This window comes from Phalangium opilio, unplaced genomic scaffold (assembly GCF_054372755.1).
Source record: "Phalangium opilio isolate 3A_F unplaced genomic scaffold, DU_Popi_V2 ptg000031l_1, whole genome shotgun sequence".
In the NCBI taxonomy this organism is placed as follows: domain Eukaryota; kingdom Metazoa; phylum Arthropoda; class Arachnida; order Opiliones; family Phalangiidae; genus Phalangium; species Phalangium opilio.
Window position 1 is genome coordinate 3,182,701 of NW_028324158.1, and position 17,953 is coordinate 3,200,653.

Below are 17,953 nucleotides of genomic sequence, written 5' to 3' on the forward strand. Positions count from 1 at the left end.
CCACCTTTTTTTGAAGATGAATGTGGGTTCAAAAATATTTATTTTTATATATCTTCTACCGTCCTTGCAAATCTCAGTGCTTCAGTCAGAACTTTTTCCTGTATAGCCTTAACTCAAAACCAGGCAAATAATTTGCACTATAATGTTCTTGATTCACTTTTCATACACCCATTTCGAACATTTTGTGAGTTGAAAATTAATAGTTTATAATACATATTTATTTTTCGAATAACGAACAACAAAGCGATTCGAGTCTTCATTAACTCTTGAAAATGTGGTCCATGATCCATCAAGATATTTTACAGCCTTAAATTACTACCCCTTCCACAAAACTACCTTCAACCCAAGCATAGTGTCTCTCACAGTAAAAAAATTTCAGAATAAATTTAAAAATAAACCTACTATTTCAGGTTTAACAGGATATGCTTTAGTTTCATAAAAGATAAATCTCAATTAGGTACAGACGCTTAAGTCTTTAGAACGGACCGACGATCCTGTAGGAGCATCAGTTTACAGTAGAAATTCGATTCCCTTTAAACTGTTACTTGACTAAATTTTTAGACAACCATACGGATCCGTACAAGTTAATACTAGTTTTAAGATAATTGTATACCATGCAAAACTATCCCCCTAAATTACCCTTATTAAAGTGAAATTTCACGATTTAAACGCCGTCGCGCAAAAGCCTACCGAAATGGCTAAGAACGGAAGCGGCTAGGGATGGGGAACACCGGGATGCATTTATCTCTCATCCTAACCCTTCACGTGCAACCTCTTTCATCCCGACATTTAATTTACCTTTCAACCAACAGCTTCATTTTTTACAAACGATAGGTTCCTCATGGGCGGGATTGTAAAAACTGGCTCAATATTATGGTCATTACGTAATTATCCGCCTTGATAAAGAGATGTTTAAGAGAGCTTTTAATGCATTCCTATCTCTTACAAATAATAGACTACAACATTTTGTTATAGTTTTTAATCATGATATATTCCTAAAGGCATATTCCATGGTCAATATTTTCACAAGCGATATGAAAATCTGCAAACACAGAGGTTTTTGAAAGGAGTCACAGTGTTGCGTTGTCGTTTCGAAATTCTTGAGACGGCGTCGAAAAACTTTTAGTGAATTAAATTATGTTATAGAACGTTACATATTTCAAGCAGGAAGTTTGAAATACGGGTTTGAAATATTTATCTCATGTCTCAGGAAAAATGACGGATACCATCAAGCATCGGCTTAATACTTTCGCTGATCTAAAGAGCGCAAAAGCTAAAAGGCCGTCGCCTACTGCGCTCAAAATCTGAATAGTCTGTAGCTATGTCAGCCACAACTAATAAACATGAATTAATAAGGCAACTGCTTCTGCCAGGGGGGATTAGTTTGGAATTTCTCAGTCCACTGTTTAGATCATATTTTTGCAGTTGGCCGTGGGTTCACTCTATTATTAAAAATATAAGGGGTCTTCAGTAATGCCCTACAACGACCGGGAGATAAGATGATACTTTAAGTAGGTTGTGACTTTCCGAAAGAATCTGAAAAAACTGCTGCCCGGTCGAACAACTATGTCACCCCCTTGGAATATACCATTTCAATGTAACTAAAATTTTTCATTGACGGCTGCGCTGTTTGCTTCTTGGATAATGAGACTGTGGATAGAACACTCAGTCTCAATATATTTGGTAATGGGTTATTCCTTTAAATAGGCAGCCTATATTATACCCCTCGAGGCTCTTCACGTATTGCTTGATACGAAGTTCGTGCTTTTATATTATGTTTTATAAAATTGAGTCGTTTCTTATCAAAAATGACTAATTATCCTGGATTTCAGCTGGAAAAACCAAATTACTTGGAGAAATGACTTTACCTTAAACCTTTCTTATGACGGATCTTTGTTTCTACTGTATACGTGTATTTTTAACCTTACATTACCCAGAAATCTAACTCCCATTTGTTTCTTAATTATCGTTGCTTTTAAAACGCGCTTAAGCTCCACTAGCTCGGTGCTTAATCATTGTTGGTTTTCCCCTATATGGCATACATGGTGTTTCTAATAAATTAAAGGGTGTGTTCTTTGGGTAAGACTTAGAGGGCTGCAAACTGAAAAAAGTCATTCCCAAAGCCTGCCAACTCCAATGGTAAAATTTTCACAAACGCCACAGCCACCCTAACGCCATTGCTATATTTTCAACTCCTCCCTAACGCCACACTAAAGTTCATTTCATTTTTGATTCTCTGCCAAAGCCAATTTTGAAGTTTCACACGAATTCCAATCCCTGCCAAAGCCGATTGACAGATTTAAAAATCTTTCCAATCCCTACCAAAGCCAATTGATAAATTCAATAATATTTCCAATCCCTGCCGAAGCCAATGTGAAATTTAACAATTTTTCCAATCCCTGCCAAAGCCAATGAGAAATCCGACAAGTTTTCTAATAATCCCTGCCAAAGCCAATGAGATATGCGACAAGTTTTCTAATCCTTGACCAAACTAATGAGATATCCGACAAATTTTCCCATCTCTGCCAAAGCCAATGAATGCTTCAACAAACTTTCTAACTCCAAACACAAAAGCATTTAACCTAACCAATTTTCATTTATATTTACCCCAACGTTTCCCAGCCGGCCGTGTGGTATATTATGAACTTATATATTATGCAGGTTTTCCAACGTTATCCCACTGCATTTTTTCAATTATTTCTATTATAAACTCGAACATTGTTTATAATTGTAGTTTTCCTTTTTACGTTTAATCCAAGGCGACGGAAAAATTTATGACTCTCTAACTTAAAAAGAACAAATAGTTTTAGTTTCGTTTTCTCTCGCACAGCAATGATTTTGATTTTTTTGCGGAGGGACGGCTGTACCAGCCGCGACCGTCATGTGCCGTCTGTGTGGGGTTGAACTTCATGCATCCCGCTTGCGCCAAAACAACCGCGTGGGAAATTCAAAGAGGAAAAATTGACTAATATCACTAATGCCACCCAACTCCAGTTGAATAAAATAAGGCTGGCTCTTAATGCCACCAACTCCATTTGGATACTATAAATGCCAACGCCAGCCAAAGCCACCTGAATCCAACAATAATCCAGTCCCGACCGACTCCCGTATAAGTTTTCGAAATATTTCCACTCCCTTCCGACTCCGTTCCATTTCAGAGATAATATTCCCAAAGCCACCCAAAGCCAAATTATTTATTTTACCCAACTCCAACTCCGACCAAAAATGAGGGAGTCCCTTGGCTTTCTATGGAGTTGGAGTTTTCCCAAAGCCTTTGCAGTCCTCTAGTAAGACTGGGTGATAAATAACGATGTTAAGTTGGTACGAATAAAAGAGACATTAACTCTAAACTCTCCTGATATTACACTTAAAACTACTTTTACAATACTAGCTTAAAAATACACTTCTGCTAGATAAAGTCTTTTTAAGGTTTTTAGATCGGAGGCCATTGAAATTGTCTTAAAAAGATAATGAGGCTTACATATGTGCCAATTACATTGTTTTAGGGGCCAATGTTTGGGGGCCAGTACCTCCAAATTCATGACATACTTATCAGAAAAACCCTGATTGTAATATATTTCAACGTAGTGGATCAGCATCTGGTTACTAAGTGGCGAATCATAAGTGTGAAATACCACCATGCCAACGATGACTTCGTTAATATTAAATATCATAAATGGTAATCATATCCGTAAATTAAACAATGATAGCCAGAGTGCACCAACCTCAAAAACCCAAACAGTTCTTGGTAAGCTGTTGAAGACCCTTTTCAAAAGTCCACCTTATTTTCTTAAGACAACATCGGGTATGTGGATCCAATGACATTAGACATGACTTCAAACAAAAGTAATTTGCTGGACTGCTAACGTTGAAGCCCCATCTATGTTCCTTCTTATCTCTATATCAAAATGACGTTATAGCGCCACCCCCTTTTCAAAAGGGTCTATTAAATAATGTAAAAAATCCTTCATTAATATTTCTAAAAAAAACTGTTCAACACTGCTGTGCTATAATGATTAATTATTTAGAATCACGCTTTGAAAATGACCTTGCTGTCATCAACTTCAGTTATAAATTATTTTCCTACCCTTAATTGTTCAAGAATAACCCTTCTCTGAATTTCACTGCCTTGATGAGGAAGGGTTGTCTGCTCTAAAGGGAAAATTGGTAGTGCTAAAATACGTGATGCACGTTCCTCCTAGGGTTTTGATGCATAATGTTTAATAATACATATTTTAATTTATTAAATTAGTAGCTAGACGTAAAAATTTAGCCTTTAAAAAATGTGAGTATCCACATATAAAATACGTTTAGAGAGATAGCATTTCATAAGTAATTTACTTCGTTTCAAATTAGGCCAGGACCGATAGGCCAAAAAAGGGCTTGACCTAGAACATTTGAACATAAAGATGAAAATTGGTACATGTGTTGTTTTTGACCCAACAAAAAATATACTAAAAGTCCCCTGCTGTAGAGCGCGAGCTTTCGGCGCCATCTTGGAAAATGGCCGCCGGGAATGCCAGCTACAATGTGTTCCACGTTCTTCTTCAAAAATTATGAAAATTGGTACACATTATGATTGGAACCACATGAACATCTTGGCCAAATTTTACAGCTCTGTGTTCAATAGTTTGGTCGCCATATTGGAAAATGGCCGCCGTTAATGCTAGGTACAGTATATATCACCATGTTGTTGGAAAATTATGAAAATTGATAGGTATTACAATCAGAGCTGTGTGAACCTCATAGTAAAATATTGAAGCCATTAATCAGATAGTTTGGCCGCCATGTTGGAAAATGGCCGCCATCAATGTCATATATATACAGTATATGGTTCAAAAATTATGAAAATTGATAATTATTATTTTGAAGACCGTCTAAACATCACACTTGAATATTGAAGACGTGCTACTGATAGTTTGGGCGCCATCTTCGAAAATGACTGCTCGAAGTGCCAAATATATTACCGATATATAAATTTTTTCGATATTTTTTTATTGAGTAGATGATTTTCATGAACGTATAAAACGCCATAAAAATAACTATTTTCGAGTCTAAATTATCGACCCATCTTCAAAAAGGGTCGCTGAAATATTACTATCCTAAAATCTGGAAAAAAGAAAAGGAAAGCCATATTACTCGGATTTTGGTTAGGAAAAACCGTTTTATATAGGGTTTATATATTCTAGGGTTAAGGATTAGATTTAAGACACATTTTTAACATTTCGTCCATGTTTCTCATCATCCTGAAGATTTTTTATTACGGCTAATACCTTGACAATGACCACACATTGCCCAGCAATCTACATTCACAGTTGTTTATACAAGATGTTCTGCAGACTGCAGGTACAAATAATGAATGTTACAAAATCATCTGATTCCGTAAGGAGAATGGTGTGAATGGGATTAAATCGTTTCCTAGCTATTTTGGACTTGAAGATACGCTCGGAAAAAATGTAGTTTTGCTGTGTCGGTTGTTGGATGAAGCTTAGCGAGATCAAATGAGGACTTGACAGTATATGTGGCAACGGTTCCATTATACGTGTAATATCTACATAGTTGAAGCGTGACGTGTCGGTTATCACCCTAAAAAAAGCGAAAAGAAATCTCTTTTCGGCAGCAGCTATGGCTTCCCTAGATGCAATATGGTCATTAAAAAGCGCAACAAATTTGTAAGATGTTGATTATCTGTCATTACTTTAAACCACGCCTTATGAAAACCACACCCAGTTACAGCACGTAAATGAAAGAAATGTTCTCTTAACCTTTTTAACTTAAAGGACTTATCGTGGCGAAGGGGGCCCGAGTTCGGTGTGACGGTTCGGGAGTCCCTTGGTTCAGACCGTTTCTTGCCCATTCCGTGAAGGCTTTGCTGGGCCGCTTCGCCCCCGCCCAGGTGTTGCCATGGCTCGCCTCCGCTATTGGCAACCCTCTAGGGGTCGCGGATACACTATTTGTTTGGGCCGTATGGCACTGTTGTGCTTGGAGAGAACTCCCCCGTCCCCTCGAGTCTTCTGCTGCCTTAATCCTTCCCTGTCACCGAGCACCTCCTGACTGGCTCGCCGCTGACGGTGTCCAGCTTCTGCCACCTGCTCAAGTGGCGTTTGTCGGTCCCACTGGCCGATCTCGTGTGCCATGACGGCGGTTCCGCAGGTTCAATTTTGAATATGATGGGGAGGGGCGCTGATAAGGCCCCCAGCTAGGTGTAGCGCCTAATCAAGGGTTCTGACATGCAATTATTATGAAAAATCTTCAGGATGACGATGAATATGTATGAAATGCTAGAGATCTGTCTAAATTCTAATCTTAAACAACACTAGAATGTATAAACCCCGTATCAAATCATATTCTCTAATCAACATGTTGAGAATAACAGCTTAGAATAACTTTTCTTTCTTTCAGAATTTAGGGCAATGATTTTTATGTGGCCATTTTTAAAGATGGCGTCGATAATTTCGACTTCGAGATATCCATTTTTTGTTGTTTATTACGTTAATGAAAATCATCTATTCAAAAAAGGAATTTCAAAATGATTTATATATTTGAAATATATTTAGCATTTCCAGCAGTCATTGTCGAAGATGGCGCCCAAACTATCAGTAGCACGTCTTCAATATTCAAATATGATGCTTAAACGGTCTTCAAAATAATTATTACCAATTTTCGTAATTTTTGAACCATATACTGTATCTATATGACATTGATGGCGGCCATTTTCCAACATGGCGGCCAAGCTATCTGATTAATGGCTTCAATATTTTACTATGAGGTTCACACAGCTCTGATTGTAATACCTATCAATTTTCATAATTTTCCAACAACATGGTGATATATACTGTACCTAGCATTAACGGCGGTCATTTTCCAATATGGCGACCAAACTATTGAGCACAGAGCTGTAAAATTTGGCCAAGATGTTCATGTGGTTCCAATCATAATGTGTACCAATTTTCATAATTTTTGAAGAAGAACGTGGAATACATTGTAGCTGGCATTCCCGGCGGCCATTTTCCAAGATGGCGGCGAAAGCTCGCGCTCTACAGCAAGGGACTTTTAGTATATTTTTTGTTGGGTCAAAAACAACACATGTACCAATTTTCATCTTTATGTTCAAATGTTCTAGGTCAAACCCTAAAAGTCCTGGGCTAAATGCAGTATTTCGAAAATATGAAATGCCTTAGCTTTAAAATTTAATTAAAATCTATTAATACTAAACCTTAAATCAGTTCAGAAGCTCGCTAGTATGATTTAATTATTCAAACTAACAATAAAGAAACCATTTTCGTGACCGAAATATATAATTTTTAAACTAATTTAAAATGTAAATAAAATTTCCACTTTTGAAAATTAAAAACCTTGAATAAAGTAAGGTTGACGCCAAGGGATAGCGTAGTTACCTTATTCACGTACGATATTTGAGGGGATTTTGATTTTCAAGGAATATTTTGATGTTCCAGATATTTTTCCAATGCAGCTGAAACACATGAAAGGTCTATGAGCCATAAGTCATAATAATCTTTATCCACTTCAATAATATCAGATAATATTCTCAATATTTTTGAAAATTGTGCATAGTTGTCTGATCTATTTGAAGCCATTATAGTAGCATTAATTTACACACACCTAGTGGTGTTTCTAGTAGTAGTGGTCAAAGGATAAACAAGGTCAAATTAGGTATGAAAATAACCAGACCGTTTAATTGACATAAGCTCATTGTCTAATACAAAAGAACAAACACAAAAGAATGATCACATTAAATCATTTTTAAATCTTCACAACAGGTGCTAATAATGGCTCTTCTATCGCGGTAATACTACGATTGTTCGAAAAGAAAGGCATTGGGCACAAAGTTTCAGTTTTCAGGAAGACGTTCGGGGGAAAATTGTGCACAAGTAAAATCCCGTTATCCTTGTGGTAGTGATAACTATGAGATATTGTTAGAACAGTACAATTTAAACGGTTATAAACAATATATATATATATATATCTATTAAATCGATACGGTAATATACCATATCGGAATTTAAATACAGAGAAACCAACATGCAGGGGTGACGCATACATTGAGGTACTCCTCCTCCTGCCAAGAATCACCGCCAGAGGAAGTGCGAGTGAGCTAGCATCCATAATTTATTGACCTCGGGCTCCCTCTGGCGCTGCTTCTTGGCACGGGGGAGAATACCCCAATAGCTGCCTTGCGCCTGTGCGTTGGTTTCTCTGTATGTAATTACCGAAATGGTCTATACCCCAGGAACATTGAATATCACGCCAAGGCTTACCTTGCTACCGTCGCAGTCATACCCATACGGTCTGTATTATTTTAAACTTATCCATTGGAGCTAATTTGTTAATAATTAAATAAGGTTGCCTGGTTGTAAAGGCCTTTTCAGACAATACAACTTTTGACTCAACTAGATGGGTCAAAAAGTTGAGGCAGATAAAATTGGTCCGTGATTAATTTATAATTTGATGATTCAACTTGTCCAACTTCTGTTCACAAGTCCCAACTAATATACCCAACACAAGTTGACTCATCTAAATTAGTCAAAAAGTTGGATCGTCTGAAAAGGCCGTTAGTCATTTTCTTGTGAATATAGCGGTAAGCAACCTACATAATACCGGGCAAACGGGTAAATCGTGGTCATTTATGCGGAAAACTGGAATCTAAGTCTTACAAAACGAAGTTTAGTGCCACTGGAAAGGAAATGTCCTGCTCCTTTATTAAACCCCCTCCAAAAACCTCTCAAATCTTTGGAAAATGCATCAAGAAGAGAGGGTACGGATGAAATACATGTATAAGGGTACATTAGGAAATGAAAAATTGGTTTATGGTCTTGAGGCCAGAATGTTGAGTAAGAGGCTCGGTCCGGCAGACGTTCCGACCGGAGAAAAAGTAACTTACTTTCTCCATCTTATTTTGGAGTAAGGGGGCCTCGCCTAGTTATTGTTCTTTTTCAATAGAAAAATAATCATGTAAATACACTCAACTTAAACCAAGAAAGGTAAGATAGGAAAAATTAATTACGTCACGTTTGATTAATTGAAGGTTTAAGCGATTTTGTCAGAATTTTGCCTTTCAATTTATGGTGCACTGAAAAAATAAAAATAAAAAACTTTTTTGAGTAGTAGGGCTATATAAGATGCGAGATGTGATGAAATAGGTTTGAAAAATACAAATGTACGTTTTCAAATCAGAATTTTTAATTAAAATTTAATATCTGTTCTTTTCTGATATGATATTTTGAAGTAATATTATGCTTAAAATAGAGAAATTTTCACCGTAAAGTTATAAATTTAGCAAACCCGCATGAGATATCATAGATTTTTGTATATTGCCATTAAAATATTACCGAATTTAACAAAACTATATGGTTGATTTCTGTACAAGTGTGGAAGGTTTTAGTAGTGGTTTGTTTGAGTTCCTCAAGGTTTGGTCTGCATTAATCCTGTTAACCACGTCCCATTCTAGACCAGAAACATTTTACTTTAATGATTAATCCCTGATTAAGCATAGCTTATTGATTTTCTTTGGAAAATTAATCACTGTGAAATACATGCATAAGGGACGAGGGTACATTAGGGAATAAAAAAATTATTTATTTTCCTAAGAAACTTAATAACCGAAATGTAAGTATTGAAGTTCGAAGTTTAATAAAGCATTTTTAACGCCACATTATCGAATTCAATATGCAACTAAAATGATTGTGAAATTTCACTTTTGAGAACTATTGAAACAAGTCACTACACGCCTACGACTCTAATGCCGTACTTCTTTCAAAGCCCTTATTAAATGCGTGTGATAAAACTAATAAACTATTCTTCATTCTCTACAATGCTAATTTAAACACAAACACAGCAACACACCGAAACGAGACGTATAGATTTCACTCCGTGATCCGTGTGGTCATATAAAAATCAGAGTAATGAGAATGTGTCGTTTGCACGTGATGGTGTATGTGAATCCCAGTCCACAGTTTTACAACTTACAGGGCTGCTACATGAAAGCCTTCACTTCCTGGCAGGCTTTTCAGTAAATTTGTGTTCGAAATCCCATGGAAATCGGGAACCGCTTCAATAGACCTGTACATTGATGGATTTAGTTTGGTTTTTTTTTTTTGGCAAAGGAAATTATGAAGCTTGTGTTTGTAAGGATTTATTTACGCTTTCTATGATAGTGCATAATAATCTACGTTAATTCTAATTATGTTTGTATAACTCGCTTAGTTAATGACGTATATAAATGTCAACATGCATTGTTCGTAGGTGGGAGTCTCATCGAACTAATAAATACTTTTAAACGGGCCTTTTACCCCTTTTTCCTATCCATTAAACTTTACAAGTTGAGAGAAATTTTCATCAGAGCTTATGCCAAAAAAATTATTTTAGAATTCACAAGAGTTGTTAAATTGGGTAACAATTATGGAGTGTACCTCATATGAGCAGTTCCCTGTAGAGCAGTTCTCGAAATAGCAACCGCGATTCCAAAAAAAAACAGCGGAGTTTTTCAAAACTGCTGTTTTAAAAATGGCGGCTGCTGTTTTGTGAAATAGCAGTGTTTGTGTTGAGTTTTGAGCATTTCTTAGCAATACAGTTGTATTCGTTGGTTTCAAAAACTACCTTTTTCTGTGATCATTTAATCAGTAACGTGACCTACTAATGGATCGTGTTTATGATTTTTTTTAAAGTACATTTAGATATTGTACTATTTCAGGCTGTTATCAGTTTACAACAATTTGGAAAAGGTATATTAAAATTCGAGAAAGGTTACGTTATTTCGGAAGAAGATAATTGTAAACAGTACTATTTTGTAAAAGGCATATTGAAATTCGAGAAAGCTTACTTATTTTGGAAGTAGATAATTGTAAACAGTTATTTTTTGGAAAAGGCATATTATAATTCGAGAAAGGTTATTTATTTTGGAAGTAGATATTTGTAAACAGTAATTTTTTGGAAAAGGCATATTATAATTCGAGAAAGGTTATTTTATTTCGGAAGAAGATAATTGTAAACAGTAATGTTTTGGAAAAGGCATATTATAATTCGAGAAAGGTTATTTTATTTCGGAAGTAGATAACTATGGTTTTTCGCTCTTTAGAGAACTGCTGTAACGGTAATTGTTGTAATGGGTAAACTGCCATTTCGGGAACCGCTATTTAGAGAACTGTTGTTATGAGGACCGCTATTATGAAATCCGCTCATAAGGGAACTGCTCATGTTTAGGCTCCCATAATTATGAGGGGACTGTTATGAAGGTTTTAAATGTACCGGCTAAATATTTTACGGGGATTTACCAAAAGATTTCGAGGTTGAAAATGAAATTGTTGAACTATCCTTTCAATTTGGTCAAAAAAGAGAGGAAATTTGGAGAGTTTTTGAAAAATCCGCCATTTTGAGTTTATGTAAGCGACGTGTAAAAACTAGCGCAATCCATCAGTCGTTTGTCCTTTGAACACGTTGACTTATACACGCCAAAAAACTACGGGAATGACTACGTTTTTCATAAAATTATGATTCTCGTATTTGACTTCGAAACGACAAGTTTTTACAATCACTTAAGATATACGCAGTATTAATTGAATTGGACGGAGTAGTTCACATATGTGTATAATAATTAGAAAGCCCAGCTTGATCTTAACTTGATCACGTAGTTTTAATTTCTCCAAGAATGTTAGTTTTCCTGACAATAAAAACTAATAGGTTTATGCCACATACTACAAACATTGAACTACACTTCATAAAAAATAAAAGAAAAAATTATTAATTAAACCTTTTATAATTTTAATTTCTTGGGGCCAGAATCTTAAGGTAAGATTAAGCTTGATCCGGCAGACTTTCCAACCAGAGGAGTTTTAGTGTCTTATTTTAACCATTTTATTTTAGAGTAAGGGGCCTCGCCTATATTCTTTTGAACAGAAAAATAATCATGTAAATATACTCAGTCTTAACGTAAAAAGGTATGTAAGAAAACAATAATTCTGTGACGTTTGATTAATTGAAGTTTTAAATGATTTCCCACAAAATCCTTCATTTCATTTTACACCAAAAAATTTATTAAATTAGAAGAAAAACACAAACTTTTTATTTTCAAATCAGAATTTTGAAATAAAATTCTATCTATTGTTATCGCAATACCAATCACTGTGATATGACGTTTGAAGTTTTAGGAAAATTGATATTCAAATTATAGTGTTATACATAAGTTATTTGTTTGTTCGATTGAAATGTATTTTCTTAATGAACAGTTACAATTTGTTTTCGAATTTGACTGGTAACGCTAGGTAAGGTTTTTGGAAGTGGCTTCGTTCAACTCTTGAACGTTGGGTCCGCGAACCCTCTAAACGTTCAGCCTGTTAAAAACGTCCTATTACAAAGCCGTAACATTGAAGGGACATAATTAACTTTTAATGAAGCATCTTTATCTTGAATTTTAAAATTAAAAAAATTAGGCCCATAGGGGCTGTTCACGAATTGCGTAACGTGAATAGGGTGGAAGGGGTTTGAAGAAATGTTACTAATGGAGGAGGGTTGTGGCAAATTTTACGAAGCAAATCATATTTTGACACCAAAACCTTCCAGCATAATTTAAAATTTTATATTTACCATAGACTATTTTCGTTAACTTTCCCATGGTAAAAAAGGATTGCATATTTTCCCACTCTTTGGAAGAACTTCAAAATAGATGAGAAAGCATAGTCTCAAAAAGCTCTCCAATGTTACTTTTTCAGTTTTTTGTTACAAGGGGGATGCGGTGTGTCAACAAATGAAACTTTTTGGCGTTACGTAATTTGTAAACAGCCCCGTAAGGAAACTTTATTGTTTAGTGTTTACATAGACAGGAAACTCTTCCAGGTTGTCAGTCCCTTAAAACTTTTGGCCAACCCCTGGTAGCTTATTATGCTGACTAATATTCAATTCCCAGCCCAAGAGACTGTGATTTACATGGACATAACTCTCAAGTTAGGAAAAATATATTTTTTTAAATTCACGGGCCATCATGAAAAATGGTGCAAAGAATTATGGAAAAGCTAAATTACAGAATAAAAATTCATGGAATGCTTCACTTCTAGATATTAAATTCAGCTGTGATCGTAACTTTTGTAATTTAAGGAATATAGATTTCTTCATGAAGAACTTCGATAAATATATCGGCGTTAATCCTTAAAAATGTCGACTTAAACTTTTATCATCACATGATCTTATTCATCCTGAATATCTCGTGAAATTCTTGAAAATCTGTACCAATTAAACGTAACATTGCGTGACACAAGATCTTTTACTTATATGTCTAAAACTCCAGATTTTTTGTAAAGAAAAAAATTCGTTACATAACCCCGGGAAACCTCTCACATCCGAGGTGCCTTGGTGCAGGCTGGAAGCTAGAAAACCTCATCCTTAAAAACGATGCATTCCCCATTGTCCCCCACCCTTTAGAATAGCTCTAGTTCGCCCGGTCTACGATAGAGGGCCGATGTAGAAAAATCCCTTCAAACAAAAAATGAAAGTTTAAGTCAAAGTGTTTTCTCTCAGGACTGCATTTCATTTTAGACTGCGCATCTCTGTGAGAAGTTGCTAAGCAACCCACAACATACTGTGTATTTTTGTTTTCCGTGTCCACGAGTTCACGAAAGTAGTTTTATTTACAAAATATATAAACATTTGGCGCGAAGTGATCGCTACGTCGACCGCCTTACGTATCGTACGAGTTCGGAATAGTATTATTTCCTGTTTAACCAATAGCTAAAAGAAAATATTGATAATTGAATGAAGGCGTTTATCGTCCGCGCTCGTTCGCGGGAATCAATTAACAGAGTGGCAAAAATGAAAGAACCGGGAAAGTTCTTGACCCGCATTTTTCTGGTGCTGGTGTTAGGTCTAGGTCAATCGAGATTACAGCATCAAGATGATGAATTGGGGGAGAATGATATCGTCAAAGTCAATGCCGGCATTCAAGTGCCTTTTGGAAGGTAAGAGGTTATTTTACTTTTCTATTATGATGATGGTAAAAATTTAAATGGTTAATTTAAATATTATGAGTAAACCGTAAATTATATTATATTCTACCTAAAAATAGTTGAATTGTTTCCTTTTGTGCGATGTGTATATACAGGGTGTTTCTGATATGTAGGAAATAAATTGAGATAGACGTTCTTTGGGAGATTTTTATTCGAGAATTAGAGGTTATTTTAGTTTTCAATTATGATGATGTTATAAATTTAAATTTTTAATTTAATTATTTTGAATATGCCCTAAATGATATTAAATTCCATCTAAAAATAATCAAATTGTTTTCTGTTGTGCGATATGTTTCATATATAGTGTGTTTCTGATAAGCCAAGCATAAATTAAGGGGGATGTTCTTTGGGCGATTTTTATTCGAAAATGTTCCATGACATTTTGCCATCCGGGTCACTGGTTTTGAGTGTTTTAGGGATGACCCCTTAAATCGCCCAAAGAACATTCACTTTAATTTATGGCAGACACATCAGAAACACTTTGTTTATATAAATATATATTTTTTTTAATATGAAAATTGGAACTTTCATTGTAAGAATATACCAAAATACCATCAAATTAAGTAAACAAATCCGATTAAAATTAATTTATTACTTCATTCATTATCATATGATATAATATCCATTTCATACATCCGGATATAAAAATTCCAAGATATAATTTTAGACAGATGTTAGGTATAATTGGATCGAATCCCATTCGACAGAAATATTATATTTGCATTTTATCTAGAACATGTTTAATTTCTCAGATTCTAATAATTAGTCTCCACATTTTCCAAAATATTGACCCTAATAATTAGTTGCTAACTTTTCCAAAATAGTAGCCATATAAATAGATGGCATCTTTTATAAAATATGATCCCTAATACAGTTGCCATCTTCTCCCAAATATGAGCCCTAATAATCAGTTGCCACCTTTTCCAAAATATAGCCCTAATAATTAGTTGCCACAATTATTTCATGTATACATGTATATATATAGATATATTGCAATAGTACCTAAAGTATTTACAAAATTGTCATTTTATCAATATATGGTATCGATGTGAGAGAGGGAATCGAGTAGAGAAAGAGACAGCGATTTACACTTTTCAAAAACCTCACATCTGGTCTAGTTTCTATCGAATAGGAAATGCTTACGGTCGAATGGGATTCGGTTCAAAGGTACTGAAGCAAAGGTTAAATCAAAAATCAGAATGCTATGTTAATTATTTTAATTTTTAACTTAAAACTATAAAAAAAATCGTTTTAAATGTTTTCTCGGCTAATCCTTTCAAGAGTAGATGTAATCTCACAGCAATATTGTGTGAATTTATAAAGATGCATGCATTCACAAACAGAGATGCGAAAATACCGTAATTATTATTGAATTTGTGGAAACTAAATTACGGTTTTATTGGTAATTTATATAGAAAAGGTTTTGGGCGTCAAACTTCTGAAATCAATTTCAAGATGATTGGTAAATTTTCGAGTAAATTACTAAAGTAAAATTAAGGTATGATAAAAATCGGTAATTTATAGCGGTATTAAATAAAGTGGATATTTAGAGTGATAGTTAAAAAAGTGGAAGGGGATTCGGTCTATAATAAACTTAGCACATAAAAAAGAGTAAAGAAAGTTTCCGCAATGTACATCAGTTTTTGTAATTTGGTAGCAATTATAGACTTTTCAGATTCCAAGATTTTTTTTAAAAAAAAAAGAGCAGTTAGGATAGAAAAGTGGAAAGAAAGATACAGCACTGACAAGCCAGTTCGAGCGAAGACTACTGAACTTAAAGGAACAGTATAATGGACCAAATATTAGATCCTACACACAGTGGTGTAACTAAAAATTTGGAAATTAACCTATTTAAAAGGGCCGTGTTGAGATGAATTTTTTATGTTTTAAGATATGACCGATTTTCATATATTTTTTTAATTTAGAACATGCTACATTTATTTTTCGTAATGAAGGGCAATCTGTGGGGCTGGGATATTTTAAGTCAAAGGTCGCCTCATCCTCATCTTGAAGATCTATTAAGATATTTTTCGTGCAATTTAGAATACGGATTAATTGTATTTGTTTTCAATATGAAATTCCGTGTTAACAAAATGTTAACGTAAAACATTCCTAAGCGAGTCGTTCTATTTTTGTGTCTGGTTAAATGTGATTTCACTTCAAGGGCGTTTGAAACGTCATCCATCCCGATGGTTGAAATACACTATGTTTTGAATATTTAGCCTTCATAATCAAATTTACAGATTTGTTGAAAATTTTTAAATTCCCAGACTTTTCCCTTACGTTTTTGACCCATTTTGCAATTGACTTTGTTGAAGTTTATAAAATTCGGACACTTTTCTCTGGTGTTTTTGCCTGTTTTGCAATGTCCTTACCTTTCCCTGACCAGGGATAGATTTAATTTTTGAAGTAGGAATGGAGAACAGAGTAGTGTGGGCAAGCGTCAAAGTCCCGGATCTCCCTCCTTCCACGGGACGGAAGGGTATGAAAGCAGAGGCGGGTCATAGCGACAGAGGTAAAGGAATTACGTATTTTTCGCCGTCCCCGTCAGCAACGTCATCAAAACGTAGTTTGAGTGAGCCAATAAGATAATTTAAACTTTTCGTTACGTGTTGGAGGGAGGGCTCTATACTGGGCTATGAGTCGGACTGAAGTAAATACTAACCGTTCTCCATTCCTACTTCTAAAATTAAATCTATCGCTGCCCTGACCCAATAAGGAGATGTATAACTCACCCTTGAAAGGAAATAGATATCTTTCAGTTTTTTGAGTACTACGTCAGGCCCTTTTTACGTCTTACCGCAGTTCAAGCAGCCATATTGGTGAGTTTCAGCTTTCCTCATGCATTCAACCTATCAGAATGGTCGTGTAAACAAATCATAGCTCCTCCCCCGACCTCAACGATATTTACCATAGAACAATGGCTGGGATTGACAAATGTGACGTATTTTGTCTCAGCCGCTAAAAACAGTAGAATTCCTACTAAAAATTGTAAAAAATCGTCTCATGGTCTCTGTCCTATATTATTTTCAACGTATACACGATTACACGGCTGAGAAATCAGTATTTGAGCAATATAGTCAAAAACTTTCAGATGGACGGACGTATACATGATTTCATAAGTGAATCATATTACAGCTCCCTATAAGTACTGGACGTAGGTTATGCTTTTGTAAACAGCGTTTTCTTCCAAGACATCCAAGCCCGCCATCTATAGCCCAGTTTTACAAGTATAGTTTTCCCATTAACCCGGATCTTGAGTTAGGTTAACCTACGGAAGTTCCGGTTGATGATAATGTCTGTCAGACCACCGTCAGTGTCGTGATTAGTGTGAAGCTTGTTATCGCGTTATAATTTTGATTTAGAATGGCTTATGTTTCTTTGCTAATTAGAAAAAACGCGTAGGATCAATGTAACTAATTGCAATCGTTGCAAGCCCAAATTAAAGAGACATCTGAACACGATCTATGTGATATTAAAAGCACTAAACCGTAAGCAACTAAAACGTTTTGTAAAACAGAAAAATATTGACAGAAAACGTTAAATCATTGAAAAGATTTGCCACACTTTAAAAACGAAAACAAATTTCTATGTCTACTCACATAACCTATAGTAAGTAATAAATCGGTCCAACTATCATCGCTAAAAACATTCAAATCGGTGGAAGCTCAGTGCTGTACTAGGGATACATTAAAAATATTCTAGCATTATGAAGGCTATTTTGATCATTTGAATTCATATTAATTTCCTTTTCAACGCAAGCGTTCAAAAAATACCGCATTTAAAAAATAGACCGCCAATTATTTTTTAAAATCGGAAAAGTAAAGTGGACTTTTACCATTATATTCACAACCCAACACTTTGTATGGAACAACTTGTTTCCTTCCGCGCTCTTCTCTCTCAAACCTTTCCTCATTAGCTACCACTTACTTCCGTTTGCT

General features: G+C 35.2%; 1 protein-coding gene across 1 annotated transcript in view; it reads left to right on the forward strand.

Moving 5' to 3' along the window:
* The first annotated feature begins 13,530 nt into the window (after positions 1-13,530).
* LOC149689136 (extracellular matrix protein 3-like) overlaps positions 13,531-17,953 on the forward strand; it is an 85,301-nt gene continuing 80,878 nt past the window's right edge. The window contains exon 1 of the mRNA XM_089869584.1: positions 13,531-13,964. Within this exon, the coding sequence (XP_089725710.1) occupies positions 13,762-13,964 (203 nt within the window). The 5' untranslated portion in view covers positions 13,531-13,761. The remainder of the gene's footprint in view (positions 13,965-17,953) is intronic.